This window comes from Polypterus senegalus, chromosome 17, assembly GCF_016835505.1.
Source record: "Polypterus senegalus isolate Bchr_013 chromosome 17, ASM1683550v1, whole genome shotgun sequence".
NCBI lineage: Eukaryota > Metazoa > Chordata > Cladistia > Polypteriformes > Polypteridae > Polypterus > Polypterus senegalus.
The window spans coordinates 62,805,085-62,831,311 of NC_053170.1; the positions used below are offsets into that span (position 1 = coordinate 62,805,085).

General features: G+C 36.7%; 1 protein-coding gene across 2 annotated transcripts in view; it reads left to right on the plus strand.

Moving 5' to 3' along the window:
* Nucleotides 1-26,227, plus strand: part of slc26a11 (solute carrier family 26 member 11) — a 110,065-nt gene that overhangs the window by 15,691 nt on the left and 68,147 nt on the right. For both annotated transcript variants that reach the window (XM_039739206.1, XM_039739207.1), the window contains exons 3-7: nucleotides 131-323; nucleotides 8,863-8,948; nucleotides 15,183-15,262; nucleotides 18,462-18,604; nucleotides 23,340-23,515. In XM_039739206.1, the coding sequence (XP_039595140.1) occupies nucleotides 131-323; nucleotides 8,863-8,948; nucleotides 15,183-15,262; nucleotides 18,462-18,604; nucleotides 23,340-23,515 (678 nt within the window). The remainder of the gene's footprint in view (nucleotides 1-130; nucleotides 324-8,862; nucleotides 8,949-15,182; nucleotides 15,263-18,461; nucleotides 18,605-23,339; nucleotides 23,516-26,227) is intronic.

Sequence of the window (26,227 nt, forward strand, 5' to 3'; positions counted from 1 at the left end):
AGACTGCTTTACTTCAAATATTAAGGTCCTTTTAAAACTTATTTCTGCCCTTTTTTTATAATTTTAGGGTTTGGAGGACGCTACTTGTGATGTTGCATTTGCTTGTCTTTAATTTCTCATCTCTTTACAGTATGGGCTCTACTCCTCCTTTATGGGCTGCTTTGTCTACTGTGTCCTCGGGACGTCTAAGGATATAACATTAGGCCCAACTGCAATCATGTCTCTACTTTGTGCCTCATACATTGATCATGACCCGGTATATGCAGTTCTGCTTACATTCCTGTGTGGGATAATCCAATGTGTGACAGGCATCCTACACCTTGGTAAGAAGTTTTGAATTTGAAATATCTTTATTTATATTTGCAAATGTAGCTGTTATGTTGAAAATGTCTTACTTGTACATCTGTCAGCTGTCTTAAAACTGTTAAGCATCTAAAAATGTAGTTTTAAATGTTGCAAAATTAAGTTAATTTATGCTTGAGTATTTAAAATCAATACTTTCTCAAATGTTTTTTCTCATGGTTTTCAGTCTTGAGTGGGAATTGACATTTAGGCTTGAGATTGTTAGATGAACCACAAAAAAGTCACAATCAAATCGCTAAATATTCATATCACATCCCAAGTCACATATCATAAGTTCTTCTTAATACCAAGCTACAATTATATTATTGTGATATTTCCCACTACTTACTCTTTACCTAGGGGTAAGTGTACTCATCAGGTTTGTTACCGGGTTGGTCTACTGTTGCACCTTAAGATTAACACACACGTACATAGATATACACAAACACACAGAACCTCAACAGTGCCCTATGAATGACACACACACATCTAGTTAATCTCTAGCACTTTAAACCACACAAGTGCTATAGGAGTAACACAACTTGTCACTCTGTTAGCACTTCAAGAGACTTACATACACACAGACCCTAACCACAACAGTGCCCCATGAACGACACACATACAGTTGGTTAATCTCTAGCACTTTTAGCACTGCTGGCACTTCAAGAGACTTACTTACTGTTGGCACAAACAACATACAATGTTTTAAATACAGGCAGTTCCCGGGTTATGTACGAGATAGGGACTGTAGGTTTATACTTAATTTGAATTTGTATGTAAGTCGGAACAGGTACATTATTTTAATAAATGCTATTGTTGACCGACTGTGACCAAGTGCTCGGCCAATGAAGATTGGAGTTTCACCTCTCTCTGAACTTTTTATTATTTCTACTTTATTTTCAGTGGTGATGGGTTTCTCTTCTTTACTATAACACCAGCACTTGCATCAAATTTGTGTTTCAGAGACATTCTTAAATGGTGATGACAAAAGGTTAAGGAGCTCTTCTGCACAGCACTGTACATGCTATCACAGCAGGAAGGCACCAATCGTCAACACGTTTGATGTACTGACAAGAGACAACTTCCTGCTATGTACGTAACAGTACAAGCAGGTTTGCTATTGAGAATGAATGGGGGCGGTGAGGGGCGGTTCATCACCAGCCCACCTCATGATCGATGGCCATGAGTACCATTCACAGAGAGTTGGGGAATGGCTGCAATCACAGCAGTGAAAGATGTTCCCTTAGGCCCCTTCCTCTGTTCAGAGATGGTCGTTCCTATGGATGCTCTAAGAAATCCAGGAGAGAGGAAGGACAACCGCTGCCTAAGCGAAAACCTTTGATGATCTCTTATTTATCTGGAGTATTGGACAGCTGAGACGTATTTTTTCAAAAATAAATCACAGTCAGCGTGAAAAGTAACGCACGTGCACGCGCCTGCTGCCACTACCAAACTCCTACCAGAATTACGCTTCTTTGAATATGCAAATCAATATAAATAGCCATTAAGCTCAGCGTTCTGTGAAAAGGCAATGGCAAAATCACAGGGGTAAATAGAAGAATTTCAGTGAAGTGTAGGCAAGGAAAAATGTACTATTTGTTGGTTGAAACAGTGGTATAAACAACAAAAGGAAGTTGATCGAGTGACATAGAATGTGGGAGAAACTCGAAAGCTCAATTTCACAAAGTCACACAGTGCCCGAAATAAAAAAGAAGTTGTCAGATAAGTCGCAGGTAAAAGGCGAGTCGTAGCCCACTGTCTGAGTGTCATATGAAAGCTTATTAGGGTACAGAGAAAAAAAATAGGCACACAGTGGGGGGAAAAAGCACAAAATGTCAACTTTAATCTCAGAATTTCCAATTTAATCACGTAGTTTATTTTGTCATTAAAGCGGCACATCATAAACTGCATCTTAAAATTGTTTAATTTACTAGTTTCTCAAATCCCATCATAACTAAAGTAGCACGTTAAATGCTTTGTTTTGTATTTGATCTTCTATGTGCTCTATGTGTGTGAATCACTACGTGATTCTTAAACAAGCTTTCTCTTCCTCCAACAAGACACAGAGTCCATTACATTCATGATATTACAGTATTAAAATACTGAGATGTATACTTGATATCATTTTTATGATGATATGAGTTAAAGCATGTTATTAAACATGGGAACACAGTTGCGCAGTGATTGTTCATGCCTCACACAAGATGCTTGCTGTGCCATGCGCGATCTTCAATGAAATAATTTATTGCAGCAGTACTGTCTCTTTCAAACGTATTAACCCCCTATTCCTGTCCTTACTTTTCTTTCTCCAAATACCAAATCGCCACATAATTAGCTCTGTAATAGACGTTAAGCCATCTGTAAGCTTAGAACGCCGATTCTTCAAAACTTTTAAGGAACATTGAAATATCTTCGTAGTACATGTTAAATTATTCTATCCATCCAGTGTCGTGCCAGTCACAGCAAGAATACAGTGAGAGGCAGGAACAATCCGTGAACAGAGTGCCACCGTGTCCTCACATGTTTATTTATTAACAATATAGATTATTTTAATTAAGTTAAAAGTTTTATATGTATAATATAATAAACATATTTTGCTGCATTTCATCTTAAAAATGATATTGTCGTCATATGTAAATACGCGCTTTATAAAGTGGCTCAGGTTGTGCAATATTATAACTGTATCGCAAGTTTACAGTGAGGTAATTGTACTTATAAGTACAAACAGTTCGACAAAGAGCACTTGATGGACTGATTGAGTGTGTTTATAGTTCTTGGGATGAAACTGTTTCTGAACTGCGAGGTCCTTACAGGAAAGGTCCTGAAACGTTTGCCGTATGAGAGCAGTTCAATAGACAGCATGGCTGAGGCAGTGTGTGCTTGATGCTGTATGCCTACAATTTTCTTTCCAATCAGCTGCTGTACAGCTGTGATTCCCCAGTCAGATACAGTGATATAAATACTCCGAGTGGTGCAGTGAGAGTAATATGGAGAAAAGGTCATCAGTTTCCTGTGGCAACCCCTAATGGGAGCAGCTGAAAGAAGAAGAGGTTGCAGTGAGAGTAACAATGCTAAAGCAGCTATTGTATTTAGAATAGTTTGACCATTCTTTGGACCATTATGTTGTTACAGGTTAATTACAGTCAGATGCATTAAACTAATATACATCCATCCATCCATCCATTTTCTAACCCAGAATCGCCAATCTACCTAACCTGCATGTGTTTGGATTGTGGGAGGAAACCGGAGCGCCCAGAGGAAACCCACGCAGACACGGGGAGAACCAGCAAACTCCACGCAAGTAGGACCCGGGAAGCGAACCCGGGTGTCCTAACTGTGAGGCAATATGCGGTTAATTTTAGTGTATTTATAAAGCCACGTCAGGGATATGGGTCTAAAAAGGAAAGGGAAACCACACTGGAAAAGTAGCACTGCTTTGACGCTGGGTGCCGCCAGTCTACAAAACCAAGCACAGAACTTGCATACGCCAGGGTATGAGCTACCATGGAAATGTGTGTGGCTTTACGCCAAGCTTATGTTTTATACATCGCGATTTGAATGTGGAAACGTTTGTACGCAACATTTTTGTGCGTATGCACCGTTTATACATGAGGCCCCAGGTCTTGGTGGCTTTCAAACCCCAAAACACAATACGACAAATATTGGTTCACCCCAAGGATCGGGTGCCCCGGCACAGACAGAGTAATATAATTTACGCAATTAAGTGCCAAGAGCATTCCCGTGAATAATACATCAGGGAAACCAAACAACCACTGGCGAAGCAGATGGCACAACACAGAATAGCTACCTTGTCAGGCCAGGACTCCACAGTCTATTTGTATCTACAGGACAGTGGTTACTCTTTCGGTAATGAAGATGTGCACAACCTGGACAGAGAGGAATGCTGGTTTGAGCAAGGAGTCAAAGAGGCCATTTACATGAAAAAGGAATGACCATCTCTGAACCGAGGAGGAGGCCTAAGAGTACATCTTTCACCATCTTACAATGCGGTGATTACAGCCATTCCCTAACTCTCTGTGAATGGTACTCATGGCCATTGATCACACGGCCCATGGTTATTCAATGGTGCTAGTTCAGTCATTAGGCCAAGGTACTGTTTATAAGGTGGGAGAAACCTGCAGTCAACTGAGACTGAGGAAGTTGATGATTGATCAAACGTATTGGGGGAAAAAAAACTATGTCCAGATGAACATAATCAACTTTCTGTAACACTGCTACTGTATTTTAGGTTCCTCTTATAAAATATTTCAGTTTTCTTCTTTTATGCAATTATTTTAACAGTATTCTTTAATTATGGTCAGTATATTGAGTTTAGGAAAAATCATTACTGTAATGAAAACACAAAACAAGCATCAAGGTTTGGGGCACCCACAGGCAAACCTGTATAATTGAAAATAAATGCAAGTTATAAACATGTTGAAAAAGGGCAAAAAAACGTCATTACAGATGTGAGTGTTAAAGTGACTCCTCCGAGATGGCGACACTTCTGGTTAAGTGCAGTATGACAGATAGGGGGTGCTCTCATCCACTTGAACCCTCATACCAGATGCCAGACACCAGATAAAAGTCCAAATAATGACTTTATTATAATAATAAATGTGCACAAGCACCTCCACCTCCACTATACTATAATAAATCAATACAATTCTCAATTTTCAATAAACAATAATCCAATCCTCCACTCCTCCCAACAGCTCAGTCACCCTTCCTCCCAACTCATGCCGCCCAATAGAAAAATATTTGAATCATAATTTCAATCTGTTCTGTTTTCAGTAATTAATCTGACTCTGCCTTCCCTTCTTAAATCTGAACTGACAGAGTGCATAGCAGAGATATTGATTATGGATGGTGAATATTAACATACTGTACTCTGTAAAATACTCCAGTATTTTTAATTAATTAATATATTATTATAATACCAAGCCAAATTACACACAAATGATCCTAGATACATATAGTAGTGATGTGCTTTCCACCTATACATCTATTTTCTCTACTTCATTTTTTATGTAGAAAAGTACTTGAAGTGATGGGGTCAAGAGAACAATCAAACAGGAGTGAAGTGGTGTTATATGACTAGATAACTTAGACAGAGAAAAGTAAAGAAGGAGAATTAGGGAGAGCAGGAAGGTAAAAAGCCAACCTTACAGTACATATGTTGTTGTTGTTATACAGTATTTGTTTTCTTAAATACACATAGTATTGATTTCTTTTGAATTAATAATAAAAAAAATAATACATTTTATTTAAAAGATGCCTTTCTTAACACTCAAGGTCACCTTACAATGAAATTAAACAACTGTAATAAAATATAAAAACAAAGAGGACAATAAAATCAAATAGCAATAAGGTACAGAGGTATTAGCAAACATCAAAGATAACAGGTCAACAATTAACAGGTCAACATTGGTAAATTCATAAGTGGTATGCCAGTTTGAAGAGAGAATTTTTGAGGGCAGTTTTAAAACGTGTTATTGAATCTAGTTGACGGATGTGAGAGAGAAAAGAATTCCAGAGTTGAAGAGCACTATGAGAGAATGCTTGAGCTCCCATAGATCAGAATTTGATGCAGCTACAGATGAGGATCATAGGGAGCGAGAGGGAATGCAAGTCTGTAGGAGATCAGTAAGTTAGGGAGGAGCAATGTTGTGGAGAGCTTTAAATGTTAAGAGCAGTATTCTGTATTGTATTCGGTAGTAAACAGGGAGCCAGTGATGCTAGGAGCGAATAGGTGGGTTCAGTGGATTTAGAACTGGTTATTTTCCTAGTAGCAGAATTTTGAATAAGTTGTAAGTGATAGATAAGTTTTTGTGGGATGCCAGATAGAATAGCATTACAGTAATCTATACGTGAGGTGACTAGGGCATTAACCAATACTTCATCCTGTTCTTATGCAACACAGTACTGAAGTCTAGAAATGTTTTGGAGATGTAAAAAGACAGTCTGAGTTGTTTATATGGGAAGAAAAAGAGAGGGTACTGTCTAGAATGACTCCCGGATTCTTAACCTGAGAAGAGGTGTTTGTGTTAATGTTGTTAAATAAAATGGAAGAATGGTTTACCTTAGCGAGTTTAGATTTAGAACCATTCAGGAGCACCTCAGCTTTATTGCTTTTTAATTGGAAAAAATTGTGAGTCCTCCATGACTTTATCTTGTAGACATGCCATAAGAATATTTGGAGGGAAAGCACAAGTGTATTTAGTGGATAGATGAAGCTGTGGTGTCATCAGCATAACAATGAAATTTAATACCATGGTGTCAAGAGATATTACCTATTGGGACAATTTAAATGACAAAAAAGAAGAGGTCCCAAAACAAAACCCTCCAGAACTCCTTGAGTAACGACTACACTCTCATATTTAAAGCCCTTTACTTGAGCAAATTTTCTCCTATCAGTGAGTTAGAAAGAACACCATTGGAGGACAAGGCCACAGAGTCCAAAACTAGCTAGTTGTTTCAAAAGTACCTGATGAGATATGGTGTCAAATGTAATTGCAAGAAATTGATAAGGCTCTCTGGGTTTAAATGCTTGACATTACAAATTGGAATCATATGCTGACCCTTTGTTACTGAAAGGAAAGCTAACATCAATTGTAATCATTTTTTGATCCGAGATGGGTAATTCAGTAGGAATAAGATTGAGGTATGATGCTAGAGCAGCAAACTAAGTCTAAAATATGACCTTTATTATGAGTTGATAAGTTCACATATTGAGTTAAATTAAAACAGTCAAGGATTTCATTAAAATCATTTGTGAGTGCATCAGTTGAGGTGTCTTAAGTGTATGTTAAAATCACCCATAAGATGACATTTGGAAACATTGCATACAAAGTACTTAAAACAGTAAAATGTTCTGGAATAAAACAACAATAAGATAGTAATTATAGTAGGTGAAGGTCCACAGAGTTTGCCAGCTAACAGTTCAAGGAAAGGATATGCTGGAAGGAGTATCTGTATTAATTTTAAATCTTTGATGTGAATTATTGAGAGACCGCCTTCCCGAAGAACAGGATTTAGGGATGCAGACAAACCCCGAAGGGGAGCGCTTGATTTAGATGAAAATCATCAGCCGGTTGCTGCCAAGTTTCCGTAAGACATAAGCAGTCCATCTTAGTGTCTATAATAAAATCACCATTCAGCAGAGCTTTGTTAAAGATAGATCAAGTATTAAATAATCCAAACTTCAAAATGTCTATGGAAGCATTTTCTGGTGATTTTACAAGAAGAGTCAGCACGTTATGATCAACATGTTGCTCAAAAGTACGTGGACAAGAGCTGAGTTGTGCTCTGTGCAAATATTTTAAATCTGCTTTTATTTTTACTCACATACATAGCTGAGCCAGATTTAGTACAGGGCCCCAGCATTTAGAACTGCTAGGCAAAGCATTTTAAGATGAGACAAGTTTAAGGACAACTGCGAAATGGGCAACATGAACTATTTCTGTGTGTCAGACTCGGCATGAAATTGTATCCTCTCTTTGCCTTGTTTGGAATTGTATTATTCACCTAAGTGGGGGCCTGCACATGGAGAAAGAGTATAAAAGACGTGGAACATTGCCTAGCACACCTTTGAAGCCAATGGACGGATGGTAGATACCCTAATCTGAACCAGAAAATCCTTCCAATGTAGTGATGAAAATGGCAGACTCTATACATCGGGCCCCCACTTTGGTGATGGTCTTGTCATTGCTTCCTCGTCTGTTATGCCATGTAAACTGTCATTAAAGAAAGCTAAGTTATTTCTCCGATGTGATTTATTACCGCCGTATCACTAAGGGAGGGGTATCGCCTTTTAATATCATATCTATATACTGTAGTTTTGGGTTACATGCCCCAAGTACAAAAGAACTTATTCCAAGAAGGGAGCTAGCGCCTTCAGGCAAAGTAAATTAGCCTTATACAAACTATTTACTGTACCAGTTACCTTGATGGGGGCACACATGAATGATGTTTTCAGCTAGAAAAATAGATGACCCAGTAAACCCCAGATAGTACTATAGATAATTGGCAGAGAAAATACATTGGCATAAGATATATTAAAGGAAGGTGCACTAGAAATAATACAGTAATTCTAGGAGTAATTGTTTTCTAGTTGTTTTGTTCTTCTGTACAGCGTCTCGTTTTTGTTGGATTCTATTTGCAGAAAGTACCCTTTGGGCCAGTAATAAAATAAAAAACAAAGTTTTTTAGAGTCTGTATTTTACTTTGAAATCTCTGGAAAAATAGATCATTGTATCTTTTTTTCTCTTGAACATGTGTTTTTACAAAAAATATTTGTTGTAGCAAGATGTTTATAAACCATTTTTAATGCTGCAGCATTTGAAAAATTTTAGAGACTGAGTAATTTTGTAATATGTTGTAGTTCATATAACATATTTAATGTCTCAGTTTATCAAAAGGAAAATGTCCTGTTTTCTGTAATCTGCAAATATAAATATACACAAATAGTATTCATGTATCAAATATGTTTTTATACATATATATGTTTATGTTTTATAGGATTTCTACTAGACTTTATTTCATTTCCTGTACTGAAGGGTTTCATATGTGCAGCTGCTATAACAATTGGATTTGGACAAGTTAAGGTACAAACTTTAATAAATGCAGGGTGACATGTTAGATGTGTTATAATATAGATCTGTTGAAGATAGTAATACAAAGAAAAGTCATGGTTGGTGTAGCTGTGATCTGATGTTGTAGCTCTGGGTTCCAAGTTAAAGGGAATATGCCTCAAGTAGACATAAACAGTAACAAGTGCAGTCACTACTTGTGTTCTGGATATTATAATTATATAGGACCTTCCAGTTTGAGAAAATACATTGATAAAATTGATTCTGTCTTTCTCAGATTTCCCAATAAACTAGGCCATCAGAATTAGACTGATGAAGAGCTCTTTGCTGCTAGTCATGAAGTCTGTTGATGTTGATTTAAATGACATGTATGAGGAGCAACTCTATGAGCTACTGAGGTAGAGTTACAGAAAGCTGAATGGTGGACCATCTATTAATTTTTGTTTGATGCTTTCCAATATGTTGTAAAAACTTAATCTAAAAAGTTATTTAATTTCCATTTGACAATACCTCCAAAACACCTAAACTGTACTGAAAACCATATACAGACAGTGATCCAATGTAATATAGAATAACTGTTTCAGTGGAATTATTCTTCTAAAGCAAAAGCAGACACTTTTTATAATAATATAATATACTAGGGGGTTAAATGGTGATACAATGAGAAACATTTTTTTTTTAACCTCCTTTTTGCTCAATCAGCTGCTGGCTCACTGCCGTGCCGTGTGATCTGTATTTCATGCGGTGCTTCAAACATTTTAAAGTCACTGCTTTGTCTCTCTTTTCCCCCAGACATCCTCAAACACTATTCGATCTCTTTTCGCTGTTCCATTATTTCACCGAGTAATATTTTCCATTTGTTTGCTCTAATGTGATCTTTACACTCATTTTTTTTGAGACTTTCAAAATTTCCTACTTCCATTATCTCTAACCTGCTCTGCATGTGCATCACAGGACTTGCTTCCAAAGGTTGTAAGTATGAAGTGACTTGCCCATCTCGCGTGACGTGAAAGTGTCTCTCTCTTCAAAAGATCACGTCTCGTCCCAAGGTTTTTTTTTTTATAATAATAATATTACTGTTATTGCTTTTGTTTTCATAGTTTTGAGGCCCTGCTCAAGTGTTTATTACAGAGATTCACTTTAATGCAGCATGTTTTATTTACTAATATGAATGTACGGTCAGCATGCTGCATAAACATTATTATAATATTACTGTTTCATTCAGGTTCTAGTTACATGTTCATGTATGAAAGTACATTATTGTTTCCAGGAAACTGCTGGAATTTACGTTCAAAATAAATTGCAGTACTGGCAACTCATTTCTGACTTTTACATGCCATTTAAACATACAGTATCTTGTTGTTATTTTCTTTTTACATAGCCTCTTAAATATATTTTGTTTCATTATTTCAATTTAAGCCCGAATCATTTTTTGTTTTATGGATTTTCTATCACCAGCAACAATGCAAACCATACTGCTTTAAGTCGTATATTTGAGCTCCAGGGAAGCATAGAAGACAAAAGATTATTTGTCAGTCGCATTTAGGAAATGCCTCTGTAGCTGACAAAAGCCCTTTTCTACCAAGCACCTAAGGTCCTAAACTGTGTTCAAAATGTGCCAAAATATGAATTTACTCAATCTTACGTTTTAATGGCATTGAAAGTTAACAAAACAAATTGAGAACTATATTCAAATAGTTCAGTATAATTTGATTTCAGAATATGTATGACATGGTAAAGAAATGGACAGACCTTTGTCAATAACATTTACAGGTATTTTTAAAAGAACAACGCATGCTGTTAAAAGCACCCACACCCAAAACTAATAGCTCTTTTTTGTAATAAGGATAATCACATGCAGTTTCACAGGGCTATTCATTATTTTATCTTAATTTTTACTGCCTTTTTGCCTTAATGTCTTCCTTTTTGGGTGATACATACTGTCATGTGGGGCAAGATTTTTCTGTAATATTTAAAATGTACATAAATATTATTTATTAATTGGAAAAATCCCAGTATAGAAATGTGAGACCAGCTGTCAATACAGATGTGAAAATCATATATTTGGGTCAATAAATATTCTAAATTCCCTCAGGCAACCGGCTATCCAGCACCAGGGCCCTCAGAATTGTAGACAAAGATCTGTCATCATTGTTAACATGTCCACTTTTAGGACGCTACAAGGAATTTAAAAAAAATAACTAAAATTATAGTGCTGACCTGTTTCATAGTAGCATAACGAGAACGGGAGCTGTTTAGTAAAGGCCTATTATAAAGATTGGCAGATTTGTTTAAAAGAATGTTCAAAAATCCTTACCACCAGCTCTAATATAAATGTGGTAATTCCAAAATTACTGTATTTATTTTCTAAGAGAATTTTAAATTACCAAGATCAATAGGGCATCTTTGCTTTTAAAGAGATGATTACTCTTGATTTAGATCTTCAAGAGTAGCTTTATTTATCTTAGAAATTTTATGAATATCTGCAAATTGTGATTACATTATACACTCAAGAGTGGAGATGTTAATAGTGTATAATTATATATCATAAAAAGAATTATAATATCATTTCAAAACTTATTTTGGAGCTCAGTGTAGCAAATTAAGCAAGTCATACGAATAGACTCTACTTCTAAGTATGATCCTTGCCGAAACCTTTTAAGATAACTGTAGAACCACAAGAAAAAAAAATTGTTTTTTGATTTCAGAGCATTATAGGATTCACCTCAGCCTGACACATTTAAATTAGATAGCTGTTATATATTTTGCATTAAAAAGTCACCTGTTTAGCAGTATTTCATCTTTCAAGAAAGTAAGTCTTCAGACAAACTGAAAATGTAGTATATTAATGTAAAATATATAACTTGCACTTTGTGTAGATTTATATTTACGAATTGACTCCCATTTAAAAACTTAAATTTTTTTCCAGATTTTAAGCCCTTATGATTTTTATTCATCCAAATGAGTATCATTAAAATTGAAATTAAATTTCTGAATTGCAACTCCTCATGCAAATTGCAGAGAGAAAAAAATAGGGGTACCAGCATGGAGCTCTGAGGGACTCCATATCAGACTACAGACTGGAATGAATGGATAGTGCATCAGACTTTTGCAGATAGTGCATCAGACTTTTGCATGTACTGAAAACAATTGGTAATGGTATGTAAATCAAGTAAAAGTCAAATTAATTTTCATTACTGTGTAGTGGGGTTGAGTATAACACTCATTTTAAAACCATCTAATCACAGATACTATCCAAAGGCAGTTTATAATTGTAATAAATATTAATTTCTGTAAAATGTGTACATTAATGTTGAAGATGTTGTGTGGCAATGAGCACAAATGCAATACGTGTCAAATGTTATAATGTGCATCCAATTTTGAAGACATTCAATCTATGTAGCGAAATGCTATGTTTAGTGTAATCAAATTTTAAAGCATGACAATTGTAGCATTTTCTGCATTACAGGATAGTGTAACATCATTTATAGTTCTGTATTCCAAAGAATGACAGTTTGGTTAATGGAAAACTCATAATGCACTGAGGGATTCTGAGCCAATGCCATGATTTTTTCAACCATGTAGTAGGAACTGGGTGTTGAAGATTTAATTTTTGAACTATCATTAATTTAAATTTTCTAAGATGGTGTGCCTATAGAATGGCTTGTGGTGATTCAGCAGTATAATGAGATACAGAAACTAACTCCTCAGTTTATAGGCATATTTTTAAAGAAATTCCATTATTAAATAAATGCTTAGCCTAAATCCATTATTCCATTTTGATCTGTTTGTATAATATGTTATCTACATAATTTCACAGTTCATTTGCCTTGAATACTTTGTGCTTTCACCCAAACCATATCAGAAAGGATTCTTCATATTATTAAGCATAAGAATAAAATTGCACGTAAGCCATTGTTTGAATTGTGCATTGTTAGCCAGTTTTAATTTAGTTTATGTAGGGTTTTTTGAAATGGAATATATGAGCAGTGTACAGTAAATTTACATGGACCACTGCAGTATGTTTAGAGATTTTTCTTATAAAGTGATAGACATACCAATCTTTTATTTCATAGTCCCCGGAAATTGCGTTTTACATTGGAAAAAGTGGCAATACATAATATCATTTGTCATGAATAGCAGAACAGTGCCAAAACAGTCAAAACCAAGAATTTAACAGTTTAACTACAACATGTGAATTGTTTTGTGCATTTTTACAGGTGACTAATTAAAATATTTTAACTTAAATATCTTCATCTATTAAATATTATAACATTCTCAAACCCATTTAACTCTCTTCACTAAATGTGAAATTAGAAATATTTAAAAACATTGAAAAGATGTACTGTGTTAAACAGTAAATGTATAATATTTTGAGGGCTGTCATTTTGCTCATTGTCTTAGCATAAAGAAAATGTTTTTTGAGATGTTGTGCACTGAAATTCAGCATTACAGGTTTAGGGTGAGACTAGCTACAAATAAAAGGGGAATCTGTCTTTTGGAAATTTAGCATGATTAAACACAATCCACAATAAGACAAAAAGTCATACTCTTAGATAAAAACTGATATCTAGTGAGACAAAAAAAAATTAGCATCTAGCTTAGTTGACTAAAAAATGCTGTATGTACTGAAGGTCTTTGCTTGCACTGACTGCACTTTGACCACAAAAATCTTGTTTATGCTGCATCAGCCCCAGTGCAGATAGGAATTGTCACCTCTGCTGCAGCACTGGTTTTTGGCTTTCTCCACGATATATATAGAGTATGTTTTAAATTGGACCAATGACAACCACAACATTTATCTGTATGGTACATTTTCATACACTGGATGTAGCTCAAAGTCCTCAATTAGGTAGGGTTTGTTCCTGCCTTGCACCCTATTCTAGCTGAGATAGGCTCCAGACTCCCCGATCTGCATTAAGTGGGTTAGAAAATGACATGACATGAATAAAAATGAGCAAGTTAAAAAAAAATCCATATGGGCTTACATAATAGAAATATAATTAGTAGAAAGTAGAGTCCATTAAATATAATATCATATTCAATGTGTATAAAGATGGGTATAATGATAAGGTCTGATGGCCAGGAGGACAGAAAAAAAAAAAAAACTTAAGATAAGCTGGAGAAAAAAATCAACATCTGCAGGGGTTCCAAGGCCTAAGACCGACCAGTCCTCATTAGGGAATTCCTCCTAACTTAAAAGTTCTTAAGTCATACCTCATTGTTTCCAAGTTTTGTCCCAGAGGATTCTATACAATGGGTCTCGGGGACAGCCTGGGCAACACAGATACAAAGTTTTGTGAAAGTCAGTAGAGCCATTTTTACATGATTGGCAAACACAGACATTCAAATAGCTTATGATTGTATTCATATAGCTTGGAATACTTGCACCTTTGAAAAGATGTGCATCTGGGTTTCACTTATAGAAAACTCAAATCCTTATTCACTAGTGAAGAAGTACAGGGGTTCTCCTCCATATAAAGAAAGGCAGACTGCTTAGAAATGGCATATCCCTTGTAACAACTTCTCATTTAATCTCTTACAAGGCTTACTAGGCTTTTGTTATCAGAGACTTCACCTTTGAATTAATAATGGCTTTTAAGTTTAACCTTTATGTTTATATTAATAAGAAAATCATAGTAAGCCCAAAGAAAGAATATTAAAGCACAGAAAATGTATTCAGCTCCTGAACTTCCACTTCCCATATTCAGATGTTAAAATCTACAAATCGATTATCTTCCATAATAAATATATAGCACAAGAAAAATGGTCACAATGGAGCCCACTTCCCTCACAGAGTCTGTACATATTTTGAAGTTGCCTCTGCAGATGCAAGTTCAAACACAACTGCCAATGATGGAGGAGCTTCCAGCTTTCAGTCCTCCTGGCAGGAAGAGGTGGGACCTGGTGGACAAACACCGGAAGTGATGTCGGAGGTGTTCTAGCTGTCAATCATCTGGTCTGCAGAAAGAAAAAAATTAACACATAGCTCCAAGCCCTGGTGTGGCGGTGGAATTAGTCACTAGAGCCCTCCATCTGTCCTTTATGAACACACATGACACATGGCTTTTGTTTATTTATTTTTTTAACTCCTTTTTTGATTTAACCTTCTAACATTTATTTCACCCAAAGAAATATGGTACTATTGGTTCAGCAGACAGTGCTGTTCTGGCATTCTTTATATATTATGCAAGATTTTTTTTCTCCATTTATGAGAATATATGTAACTGTATTTTTTTTTCTTCAAAGAATATCTTGGGTATTCATAATATACCTCAACAGTTTGTGCTGCAAGTTTACTACACATTCCTGAGGATCCATGAAACCAGGTATGTTTTAATTTCTTCTTATGTTTTGTTTCGTAAGAAGAGGAAAAATGTGACCCAAAATATGTCTTGTTAAAGAGAAATTACTATAGGGTTGAAAGATCCATTAATAAGGTTCAGTACTATAGGGAACTTAAAATTAAAACTTTCTTGTAATGTTTCAACTATATTTTTCCCATTTTTTAATTTACATGTTTACATGTTTAATTTACATTGGTGATTACATAAAAAATATTACCAAACAACATTTTCCAGGTCCATGGATTTTCTAGGGTTGCTAAAGTAGAGACCATCTTTTAACTGTTAAATTAAAAGAAATATATAGTATGCTTACAAAAAATAATTGACACGCTTAAAAAAAAAAAAAATACTCAGAAAATGAAAACAGCAGTGTGCAATAGAGCAGACAGAAGCATCACAAGACCAATATTGTTTTCTTAATACATAATGAGTCGCTCTTGCTGAGGATATGGTATTAAAAGAAACGTTGAGAACTTTTTTGAGACTCTTACTAAATAACAGTGATTCCATAAATACATAGGGAGAACTGACAAACTCAATGCTGAAACTGAAACTTTGAGGTAGGAATGACAGCTCTGCGCTACTATTCTCCCTAAGCTAAAATATCTCTATTAAACTGTGTGTGTTCACCATCCAATTAATTGACTGGTGCCTCGTCTGGGCATTGTGCTTGCAGGGATAAGCTCCAGCTGCCATGTGACCCAAGATGTAAGGCTTCCTACGATGTTTGTTCAGTTTTTGTTACTGAAACACGCATATGCTTTCAATACAGTGACATTAGGCAGTATCTTTGCCAAATAATGAAGGAAGCTTGTGTATTGTGAAAGGATATAAGCGATCGTCTGACTATTTTCAGATGTTGTTGTCTTATTGTCTACATAATAAAGACAGCAATTCACTCCTGGGCATCAATATTCAATGTTAGTAAACAGTTATTGCCATGGTTAATACAAGTCCCTGGCTCTGAAGGGTGTAGCCAAGAAATACAAGTGGCAAAGTAAAGCAAACATTAAGTCTCCTTATAAAGTGGCTGAATCTCACAACAGTGGTTTGCTTTTTTCCTTCTTAACATAATATGGATTTGCTGTTTTGACATATTTGTGTAATCTGTCAAAAAGTACAATATATGACTGAACAAGTGTGTTTCTGCCAAACAGTGTGTTCATTTTTAACTTAGTAAAGATGTTTCTTTATTAAAATGGCAATCGTAATTTTAAGATGTTTTTGATTCTTACCAGCTAAAGTAAAATACTAATTATGTATGCACAATAACTACTGTACTAAAACCTTAATCTTATCAACAGAATAAACTTCAATGTCTGTTTTCCAATAATGAATAATTACCCTTTTTGTTGCAATTGTCCACTGCATTACAGCTTGTGACACTTTCTTTAATGAAAATACAGTCGTGTGAAAAACTATTTGCCCCCTTCCTGATTTCTTATTCTTTTGCATGTTTGTCACACAAAATGTTTCTGATCATCAAACACATTTAACCATTAGTCAAATATAACACAAGTAAACACAAAATGCAGTTTTTAAATGATGGTTTTTATTATTTAGGGAGAAAAAAATCCAAACCTACATGGCCCTGTGTGAAAAAGTAATTGCCCCCTGAACCTAATAACTGGTTGGGCCACCCTTAGCAGCAATAACTGCAATCAAGCCTTTGCGATAACTTGCAATGAGTCTTTTACAGCGCTCTGGAGGAATTTTGGCCCACTCATCTTTGCAGAATTGTTGTAATTCAGCTTTATTTGAGGGTTTTCTAGCATGAACCGCCTTTTTAAGGTCATGCCATAGCATCTCAATTGGATTCAGGTCAGGACTTTGACTAGGCCACTCCAAAGTCTTCATTTTGTTTTTCTTCAGCCATTCAGAGGTGGATTTGCTGGTGTGTTTTGGGTCATTGTCCTGTTGCAGCACCCAAGATCGCTTCAGCTTGAGTTGACGAACAGTTGGCCGGACATTCTCCTTCAGGATTTTTTGGTAGATAGTAGAATTCATGGTTCCATCTATCACAGCAAGCCTTCCAGGTCCTGAAGCAGCAAAACAACCCCAGACCATCACACTACCACCACCATATTTTACTGTTGGTATGATGTTCTTTTTCTGAAATGCTGTGTTCCTTTTACGCCAGATGTAACTGGACATTTGCCTTCCAAAAAGTTCAACTTTGGTCTCATCAGTCCACACGGTATTTTCCCAAAAGTCTTGGCAATCATTGAGATGTTTCTTAGCAAAATTGAGACGAGCCCTAATGTTCTTTTTGCTTAACAGTGGCTTGCGTCTTGGAAATCTGCCATGCAGGCCGTTTTTGCCCAGTCTCTTTCTTATGGTGGAGTCGTGAACACTGACCTTAATTGAAGCAAGTGAGGCCTGCAGTTCTTTAGACGTTGTCCTGGGGTTTTTTGTGACCTCTCGGATGAGTCGTCTCTGCGCTCTTGGGGTAATTTTGGCCGGCCACTCCTGTGAAGGTTCACCACTGTTCCATGTTTTTGCCATTTGTGGATAAAGGCTCTCACTGTGGTTCGCTGGAGTCCCAAAGCTTTAGAAATGGCTTTATAACCTTTACCAGACTGATAGATCTCAATTACTTCTGTTCTCATTTGTTCCTGAATTTCTTTGGATCTTGGCATGATGTCTAGCTTTTGAGGTGCTTTTGAGGTGCTTTTGGTCTACTTCTCTATGTCAGGCAGCTCCTATTTAAGTGATTTCTTGATTGAAACAGGTGTGGCAGTAATCAGGCCTGGGGGTGGCTACGGAAATTGAACTCAGGTGTGATATACCACAGTTAGGTTATTTTTTAACAAGGGGGCAATTACTTTTTCACACAGGGCCATGTAGGTTTGGATTTTTTTTCTCCCTAAATAATAAAACCATCATTTAAAAACTGCATTTTGTGTTTACTTGTGTTATATTTGACTAATGGTTAAATGTGTTTGATGATCAGAAACATTTTGTGTGACAAACATGCAAAAGAATAAGAAATCAGGAAGGGGGCAAATAGTTTTTCACACCACTGTAAGTATCATAACAGAAATCAAATAAAGTTTTTAAATCTAAAACGTTTACAAACAAGTTTGATTTTATGAACTAGGTAACTTAAAATGTTGTTTTGCTCATTTTGGATGTTAAAGAACCTACATCTATGGTAACATTATTCTTTTTTTTTTTTCAGAGTTGGTGATGTAACACTAGGACTCATCTGTATTCTTATTTTATTGTGCTTGAAGTTCATGAAAGGTCATATGAAATCTACTGAACCAAACACTTCATTTTTGGTCAAGTCATGTTGTACTATAATTTGGTTCTTTGCAACAGGTTGGTTTTAACATACAACAGTTATATTTTTAGCTAGCTGACACGAAAACTGTGTTTTTTTTCTCCAAGAGGAGATGACCATCACCTGATCATGTTGTACATTCTCACATTACTAATCTTGAGTTAATAAGCATTGGTGGTCTTTTAATTAATCATTAAGTTGGATCCAGGATGACCCACATAGGCAAAACTGAACTGTTCAATCAATAATTGCTTGTTGAACCAACATCCCTTAGGACTAAAATCATATGCAGCTGTGCTGGTAAGCACAACAAGCAGCTTTACTGATAAGGGCTAAGCTGCTGGAGCTGGAAGCAGGCAGGTGACCTATAGCAGGCAGGCGCAGTGCGAAAGCATTTATTAATTAACCCTTAAATTCTTATATTGCTCAAAGCCAGCTGATATAATACATTTTGCTTTGCCTTGACACTAGAATCCCTGAAGCCCATGAAAAAGTTGTAATCCCGGGCCTCCTTAAATCCTTTCGCACCTCCCCATTAGCTTCTTTTCTTTTGCAAATGTGTCAATCAGCATAAGCAGCAAGCAGACTGCTATCCCATCCCCTCACTGCCGCAGCTCAACTCGGACAAAATGTTCTCCTACCTTTAGTCTGTTTATCCGGGTGTGAGGTGCCTTGAGTTGTATAGGGTTAAGACATATATTGTTATTTTGAAAAAATGCATGTCATATGTATTCAGTGTCTACAACGATCTGGGTAAATGTAGGATGACAGGAAAAAAAAATTGTTTTTAGAACTATAACAAAAAAAGTTTCCGTTTTAGGTATGTGTTCAACATTTCTTGCCTCGCATTGCCTGGGAGAACTTTTTGTCCGAGTTGAGCTGTGGCGGTGGTGGATGGGATAGCAGTCTGCTTGCTTGTTGTGCTGAACGACAAATTTGCAAAACAAAAGACTGGAGAGTTGCGAAGGAATGTAAGGTGGCCCGGGATTACAACTTTTTTCATAGGCTTCAGGGATTCTAGCGTTAAGGGTCAGTGATATGCAAGAAAACGTTGCTAGGTAGGATTAACTAAAATATTGTATTATTTAAGACATTGATTCATGATGAAGCATTGGCATACGAACTTCTCTAGAATACTATCTAGAAGGTATATATACATGCCAATATAACAGCCTGTGAGCACAGACTTCTGTGTCATTAGAAAGCAGAGTGCAGCCAGCATAGGGCTATGCCCATGGAGATGAATGCAGATAGCTCTTTTGATAATCAACTCTTAAACTCCTGCATAGCTGAAGCTAGCCAATAATGCATCTTGCTTTTAACTTGATTATCTTGAATATTTATAAGCCTTACTATATTAATATTTAAATGCAATTTAAAAATGTTTACATGTTTAAAGTTTTATGTGCTAACGTGCAAGCTTGCTTAGTTTTCTTCAAGTTTTAAGGACCTTGAAGGCTTTTCAGAATCTTGTTTAGTCTTTAGTCACGGATGACACTGCCATTGTGACCTGCTGGGCTGGCTACTTTGGGCAGTTGCTCAAAGCTGATCCTCCGGCTAAGATGTTGGATATCTCTGGGTCCACAGTTCTTGAGGCTGATTCTCCAATTTGCTGTGAACCACCCAATCTCACTGGGATTGCACAGTTGGTGAATCAGCTGAGGGGGAAAAAGGCTGCAGGGATCTGTGGTATCCGGGGTGAACTTCTACAGGCTGGTGGAAAGGCTGTCCTCCTGGCATTGCAAGCAATATTTGCTTCTATTTGGGAGACTGGCATCATCCCAACTTACTGGAAAATGGGACTTGTCGTCCCTATCTGGAAAGGGAAGGATGATCGCCTGCATTGCAGCAACTACAGGGGGATAACACTGATCTCGGTGCCGGGTAAGGTCCTTGCTAGGGTCATCCTCAATAGGATCCGTGATCACTTGCTCACCTACCAGCGACTGGAACAGTCCGGTTTTACGCCTAAGAAGTCTACCATCGACCACATCCTGGCACTGAGGGTTCTCATGGAGCGCAAACATGAATATCGGTTTTTTGAAAAGCGTTCGACTCAGTTGATCAAGTTGCCCTGTGGAACATCCTGAGGGTTCGCAGGATCCCCTCGAAGTTGCTGGATATCATGGCTGACCTGTACACTGGTACTCTGAGTGCTATGCAGAGTGGAGGCAGGACCTCTGTGTTTTTCCCAGTTGATTCTGTGGTTCATCAGGGGTGTGTTCTTGCTCCTACTCTGTTCAATGCTTCTATGGACTGTGTGTTGGGCAAGGTCGTGGGGTCCAGTGGCTGTAGGGCATCTGTTGGTGAAGAAAGATTCACAAATCTTGACTTTGCTAATGATGCTGTGATCTTCGCGGAGTCAATGGAGGCTCTGAGTCTGGTGTCTGGGCTTGCGAGTGTCCTGGATAAAAACCAAGATGCAGGCCTTTAATGACCTCTTGGGCACAGCCATCAGCAGTGTGTCTGTATGCAGAGAGAGTTTTGACCTTGTTGAGAGGTTTACTTACCTTGGCAGTGACATTCATGTCTCTGGTGACTCTTCCTGTGAAGTCAGTAGACGGATTGGGAGAGCATGGGGGGTCATGAGGTCACTGGAAAAGGGTGTGTGGCGCTCCCAATATCCATGCAAAAGGACAAAGGTCCAAGTCTTTAGAGTCCTGGTGCTTCCTGTCTTGCTATATGGTTGTGAGACATGGACTTTATTTAGTGACCTGAGATGAAGACTGGACTCCTTTGGTACTGTGTCTCTTCGGAAAATCCTTGGGTACTGTTGGTTTGACTTTGTGTCGCAAGAGCGGTTGCTCATGGAGTCCCGAATGAGGCACATTACCTGCATTGTGAGGGAGTGTCCGTTACGGCACCGAGCGTGATCCGGCTCTTAAGAACCTCATTGTGTGGGACCCGAGTGGCTGGACCAGGCCCAGGGGTTGCCCATGTAACAACTGGCTGCAGCAGATAGAGGGTCATTTCCGGTGGGCAGGACTGTACCGCGTGTCTGCCTGGGGGGTTGCAAACCGGGATCCTGAGTTGTTTCGCCATGTAGTGGGTGCAGCAACGCACTGTACCAGCGCATGCTCCCCAACTTGACTTGACTTGAATTTTCGTCAATATCGCATTGAATTTTGATTCCATGTTTGGAATTACATCGTCACAACGCAATGTATAACTGCCTGTGAGTTATTATCGTTTCTTTCTCTCTATACGAACTGTGTCTGACATTAGCATTCACACAAATGAGAAATGATTGAACCGTGTGCATGGTTGTAAATGTTTTGGATATAAGCAAGACTTTTCCAAATCTCTTTGCATAAAGTTTTGCCTCACGGGGCTTGACATTTTCTCTTATGAGATTTCACTTTTGCCAAACAACAATCTTTTAATTCTTGCAGGTACGCCTATTCATTGGGAAGAAACACTACTTTTCCCTGATGGCAACACGAATTAGACGATCTGCAAGTCTCTGACTTAAAGTTTAAATCTGAACAATATATTCAATCTTTTTTTGCTGTTCCATTATTTCACCGAGTAATAATTTACATTTCTTTGCGCTAATGCGATCTTTACCATCATTTTTTTGAGACTTTAGAATTTTTGTTTTTCTCCATTATCTCTAACCTGCTCTGCATGTGCATTGTGCCAACATTTTTTTAATTCTTTACAACGTTCTACTTTGTCCTTTACTCTGTCTTTTATTTCCGGCCCTGTGTATGGTTAAATCTCTTGGCACAAAGTCTCATCTTGCGGGTTCGTGAATGTGTCTCTCTTCAAAAGATCACGTCTCATCGCAGGATAAAAAGTCTCGGCTCCCAAGATTTTTTTATTATAATAGAGAGTTTTGTTTGAAAGTTAAGGAGTTTTTTCCTATTTTAAACATTTAATAATATACATAGAGACCAATGTTTGAGAGGTAATACTAAATTATTTTGATATTAATTTTGCCTAGGTTGGGAACTGCTGCTTCAACAAAGTATACCCAAGCATGGAGCTGTTACTTTGACTATAATATAATGTAAAGTTCAATGAATGTAAACCATGATGGTGTGCTGTGTTGATTTGGGTGTACCTGTTTAATATAGCAGGGTGAATAGACTGGTCATTGTTTTGAATTATGCTGTATGTAACAGATGGCATTCAGTTTTGTAGTATTTGTGAATGACTACATTATGTTAAATATTCTTAATTTGTTTGCTGGGGAAAAAGTAGGCAGTAGTCAAGAAAATTAGTTGCATCACTGAAAAGTTCAAGTAGCCATTGAAAAGACTGGTTTACTTAATTGACAAATTATGTTTTCATTGATGAATTAAATGAACAACTATAGCATAATTTAAATAATACAAGATGACCCTGTAGTTAGGATATAGCGGGTTGGATAATGGATGGATAGAAGATGTGGTTACTGGTTTGCTCTCTTGGATAAAGCAAAAAATCTAAAGGATATTTAAAAAGTTATCTAATAGGCTTTTCCCACCAATGTATATATACATACATATTTTATTTATTATATTAAGAATTTTAAATGGCATCTGATTTCTGAGTCATTGGAAACAAGAATATTTCATATAAATGTGTTTATTTGTGATTAAAGAATGATATGCATTTAATAAAACAAGTTTAAGAAAAACAGTTTTCAGTAGAAAAAATCAATCAGACCAAAAATAATTTTTGCTTTTAATTTTATAGATTCTATTTACATAGCTATTTTGGCAATCTTAGTAGCATATTAATAAATATTAAAAATCATATAATGACTTTTTTTTTATTTTTATACAGCTCGAAATGCAGTGGTGGTTTTATCTGCTGCTGTTGTTGCATTCGTATTCACTGACCACAACCTTGATGTCTTCACGCTGACAGGAAAAACAGCTAAAGGTCTCCCCCCTTTCAGACCACCATTTTTTTCTGAAAAAACAGAAAATGAAACACTGTCTTTTAAGGACATAACAGAGGTATGGATTTTATTTTAAACACAGCCTTTTCTCTTGAATAATTTAGGACTCATACATTACAAACCAAAGCCTAAAAATGTTAGGACAATATAGAAAATGCTAATAAAACAAAAGTGAGCATTTTCCAAATTTATTTTGACTTTTATTCAAACAGAAAAATATAAAGACAAGATATTTAAATATTTGTGTGTGTGTTTATTCTGAACTTGATGTTTGTGACACGTTTCAAAAAGTTAAGAGAGGAGAAGATTATCACAAATAATGATGTAACAAGTTGATGTGAAACAGGTGAGGCAATTGTGTTAATAAAGACCCTAAAAAAAGGTCTTGTCCTTCAAGAGCAAGATTGGGTCAAGCCTCGCCAATTTGCCAACAGATGTGTTAGCAAATAATCCAGCACTTTGAGAACAATGATACCAAAAGACAAATTGGTAGAGGTTCTGGCATTTCATCATCTACAGTGCACCATGTAATTAAGATTCAAGGAATTTGGTCAAATCTTGGTGCGTGAATGTAAAGGCCAAAAGTCACTTTTGAATGCAGGTGATCTTCCATCTCACAGACATTACTTTGTTAAAAACCTGTATATAAGTGATATCAAGACATTGGGTCTGGGATAGTTCAGCAAACCTTTGTCAGTCAACACAAATTACTGCTACATCCACAAGTGCAAATTGAGGCTTTACTATGCAAAACAGAAGGTCTACATCAAACCTGTGCAGAAGCACCACAAACATCTCTGGGCTCAGTTTTACTTAAGATGGAAAGTAGCACAGTGGAATTAATTGTGTTTTGTAGTCCAGTTGGTATACATTTCAAGTAGCATCTGAAAAACAGTTTCATGTTCTGTGGCCCAAAGAAAAGGACCATCAAGCTGTCATCAGCGTCAGGTCTAAAAGCCAGCATCTGTCATGATATGTGAGCCCCTGGCATGGGTAACTTGCAGAAATGGGTACCTGCAGAAAGATGTGTACATATTTTGGAGCAACATGTGTTGCCATCCAAACGTAGTCTTTTTTTTTTTTAGGGATATCTCTGCATTTTTCAGCAGTGCAATGCTAAACCACATTCTCGACAGAGAATGTCAAGTCCTGACCTGTCCCTGAGAATATGTGGCACATTATATGACAATAAAGGCCCCAAACAATGTTGCTGCCAGTGACCTTGATGAGTGTAAAAAAAGTATACTTGCTAGACTTAACCAAATTGTGTCTTCAGTGACCAAAAGCTTGATAAGTTTTATTAAAAGAAATGGTGATGTTATACACTTTTGAATGTGGGTGATCTCTGATCTTACAGATGCTACTGTCTTAAAAACCAGTCTGTAATAGAAGAAACAGAAAAGCAGAAACAGCAGGCATATATCTCATATGGATGAATATGAGAATATTCCACTTGCTAAACTTGATTAAATTGTCTTCAGTGCCCAAATGCATGTTATTAAACGAAATGGCGATATTACACATTGTAAAACACTCAACTGTCAAAACTAATTTGTGGTGTAGTCTTCAGATTTGACAATAGTATATATGATTAAAGAAAGCAGTTAACATTTTATTAAATTGAAATGTCAAATAATGTGTTGTTGCAGTAGTGTTTTCAACGTGGCACATGGTGAATAGAATTTATAAAATCACTCCTTTTTGGTTATATTAGCATTTTGCATACTGTCAAAACTTTGTTGGAATTGGGAATGCAATAAATATGGCAGTTTCCTCCATGCTAAGAGAAGTATAATGAATTAAGACACTGATAAATGTCTTAATGGCATACTATGTTTTATATACAGTATGTACTGTATAAATTGATGAACCATTTATAAGAGACAAATAGATGATTGTTAGCAGATCATGGGTGAAGCTGTCGCTGATAGAATTTCCAATTTATTTCCAGTAATATTCACTGTTATGGCCAGTTCCAGTTTACAAGAAAACAAAAAAGAATACAAACATGTGAATGTTGTTTATTGGGTTTAATTCCATATTTAACACCATTATCCCCCTGAAGCTAGTAGCAGACATCAGTGTCTTGTTCTAAACAGCTCTCCTTTTTAACTGCATCCAGGTGTTCCTAACTGGTAGAGCTCAAACTGTTAGGATTGTGAATGGAATGGACATACAGTGCATCCGAAAAGTATTGACAGCGCATCACTTTTTCCACATTTTGTTATGTTACAGTCTTCTTTAAAAATGGATTAAATTCATTATTTTTTCCTCAGAATTCTACACAAAACACCCCAAAATGACGACGTGAAAAAAGTTTACTTGAGATTTTTGCAAATTTATTAAAAATAAAAAAATTGAGAAATCACAGGTACATAAGTATTCACAACCTTTGCCATGAAGCTCCAAATTGAACTCAGGTGCATCCTGTTTCCCCTGATCATCCTTGAGATGTTTCTGCAGCTTAATTGGAGTCCACCTGTGGTAAATTCAGTTGATTGGACATAATTTGGAAAGGCACACCTGTCTATATAAGGTCCCACAGTTGACAGTTCATGTCAGAACACAAACCAAGCATGAAGTCAAAGGATTTGTCTGTATACCTTCGAGACAGGATTGTCTTGAGGCACAAATATGGGGATGGTTACAGAAAAAATTCTGCTGCTTTGAAGGTCCCAATGAGCACAGTGGCCTCCATCATCCACAAGTGGAAGAAGTTTGAAACCACCAGGATTTTTCCTAGAGCTGGCCGGCCATCTAAACTGAGTGA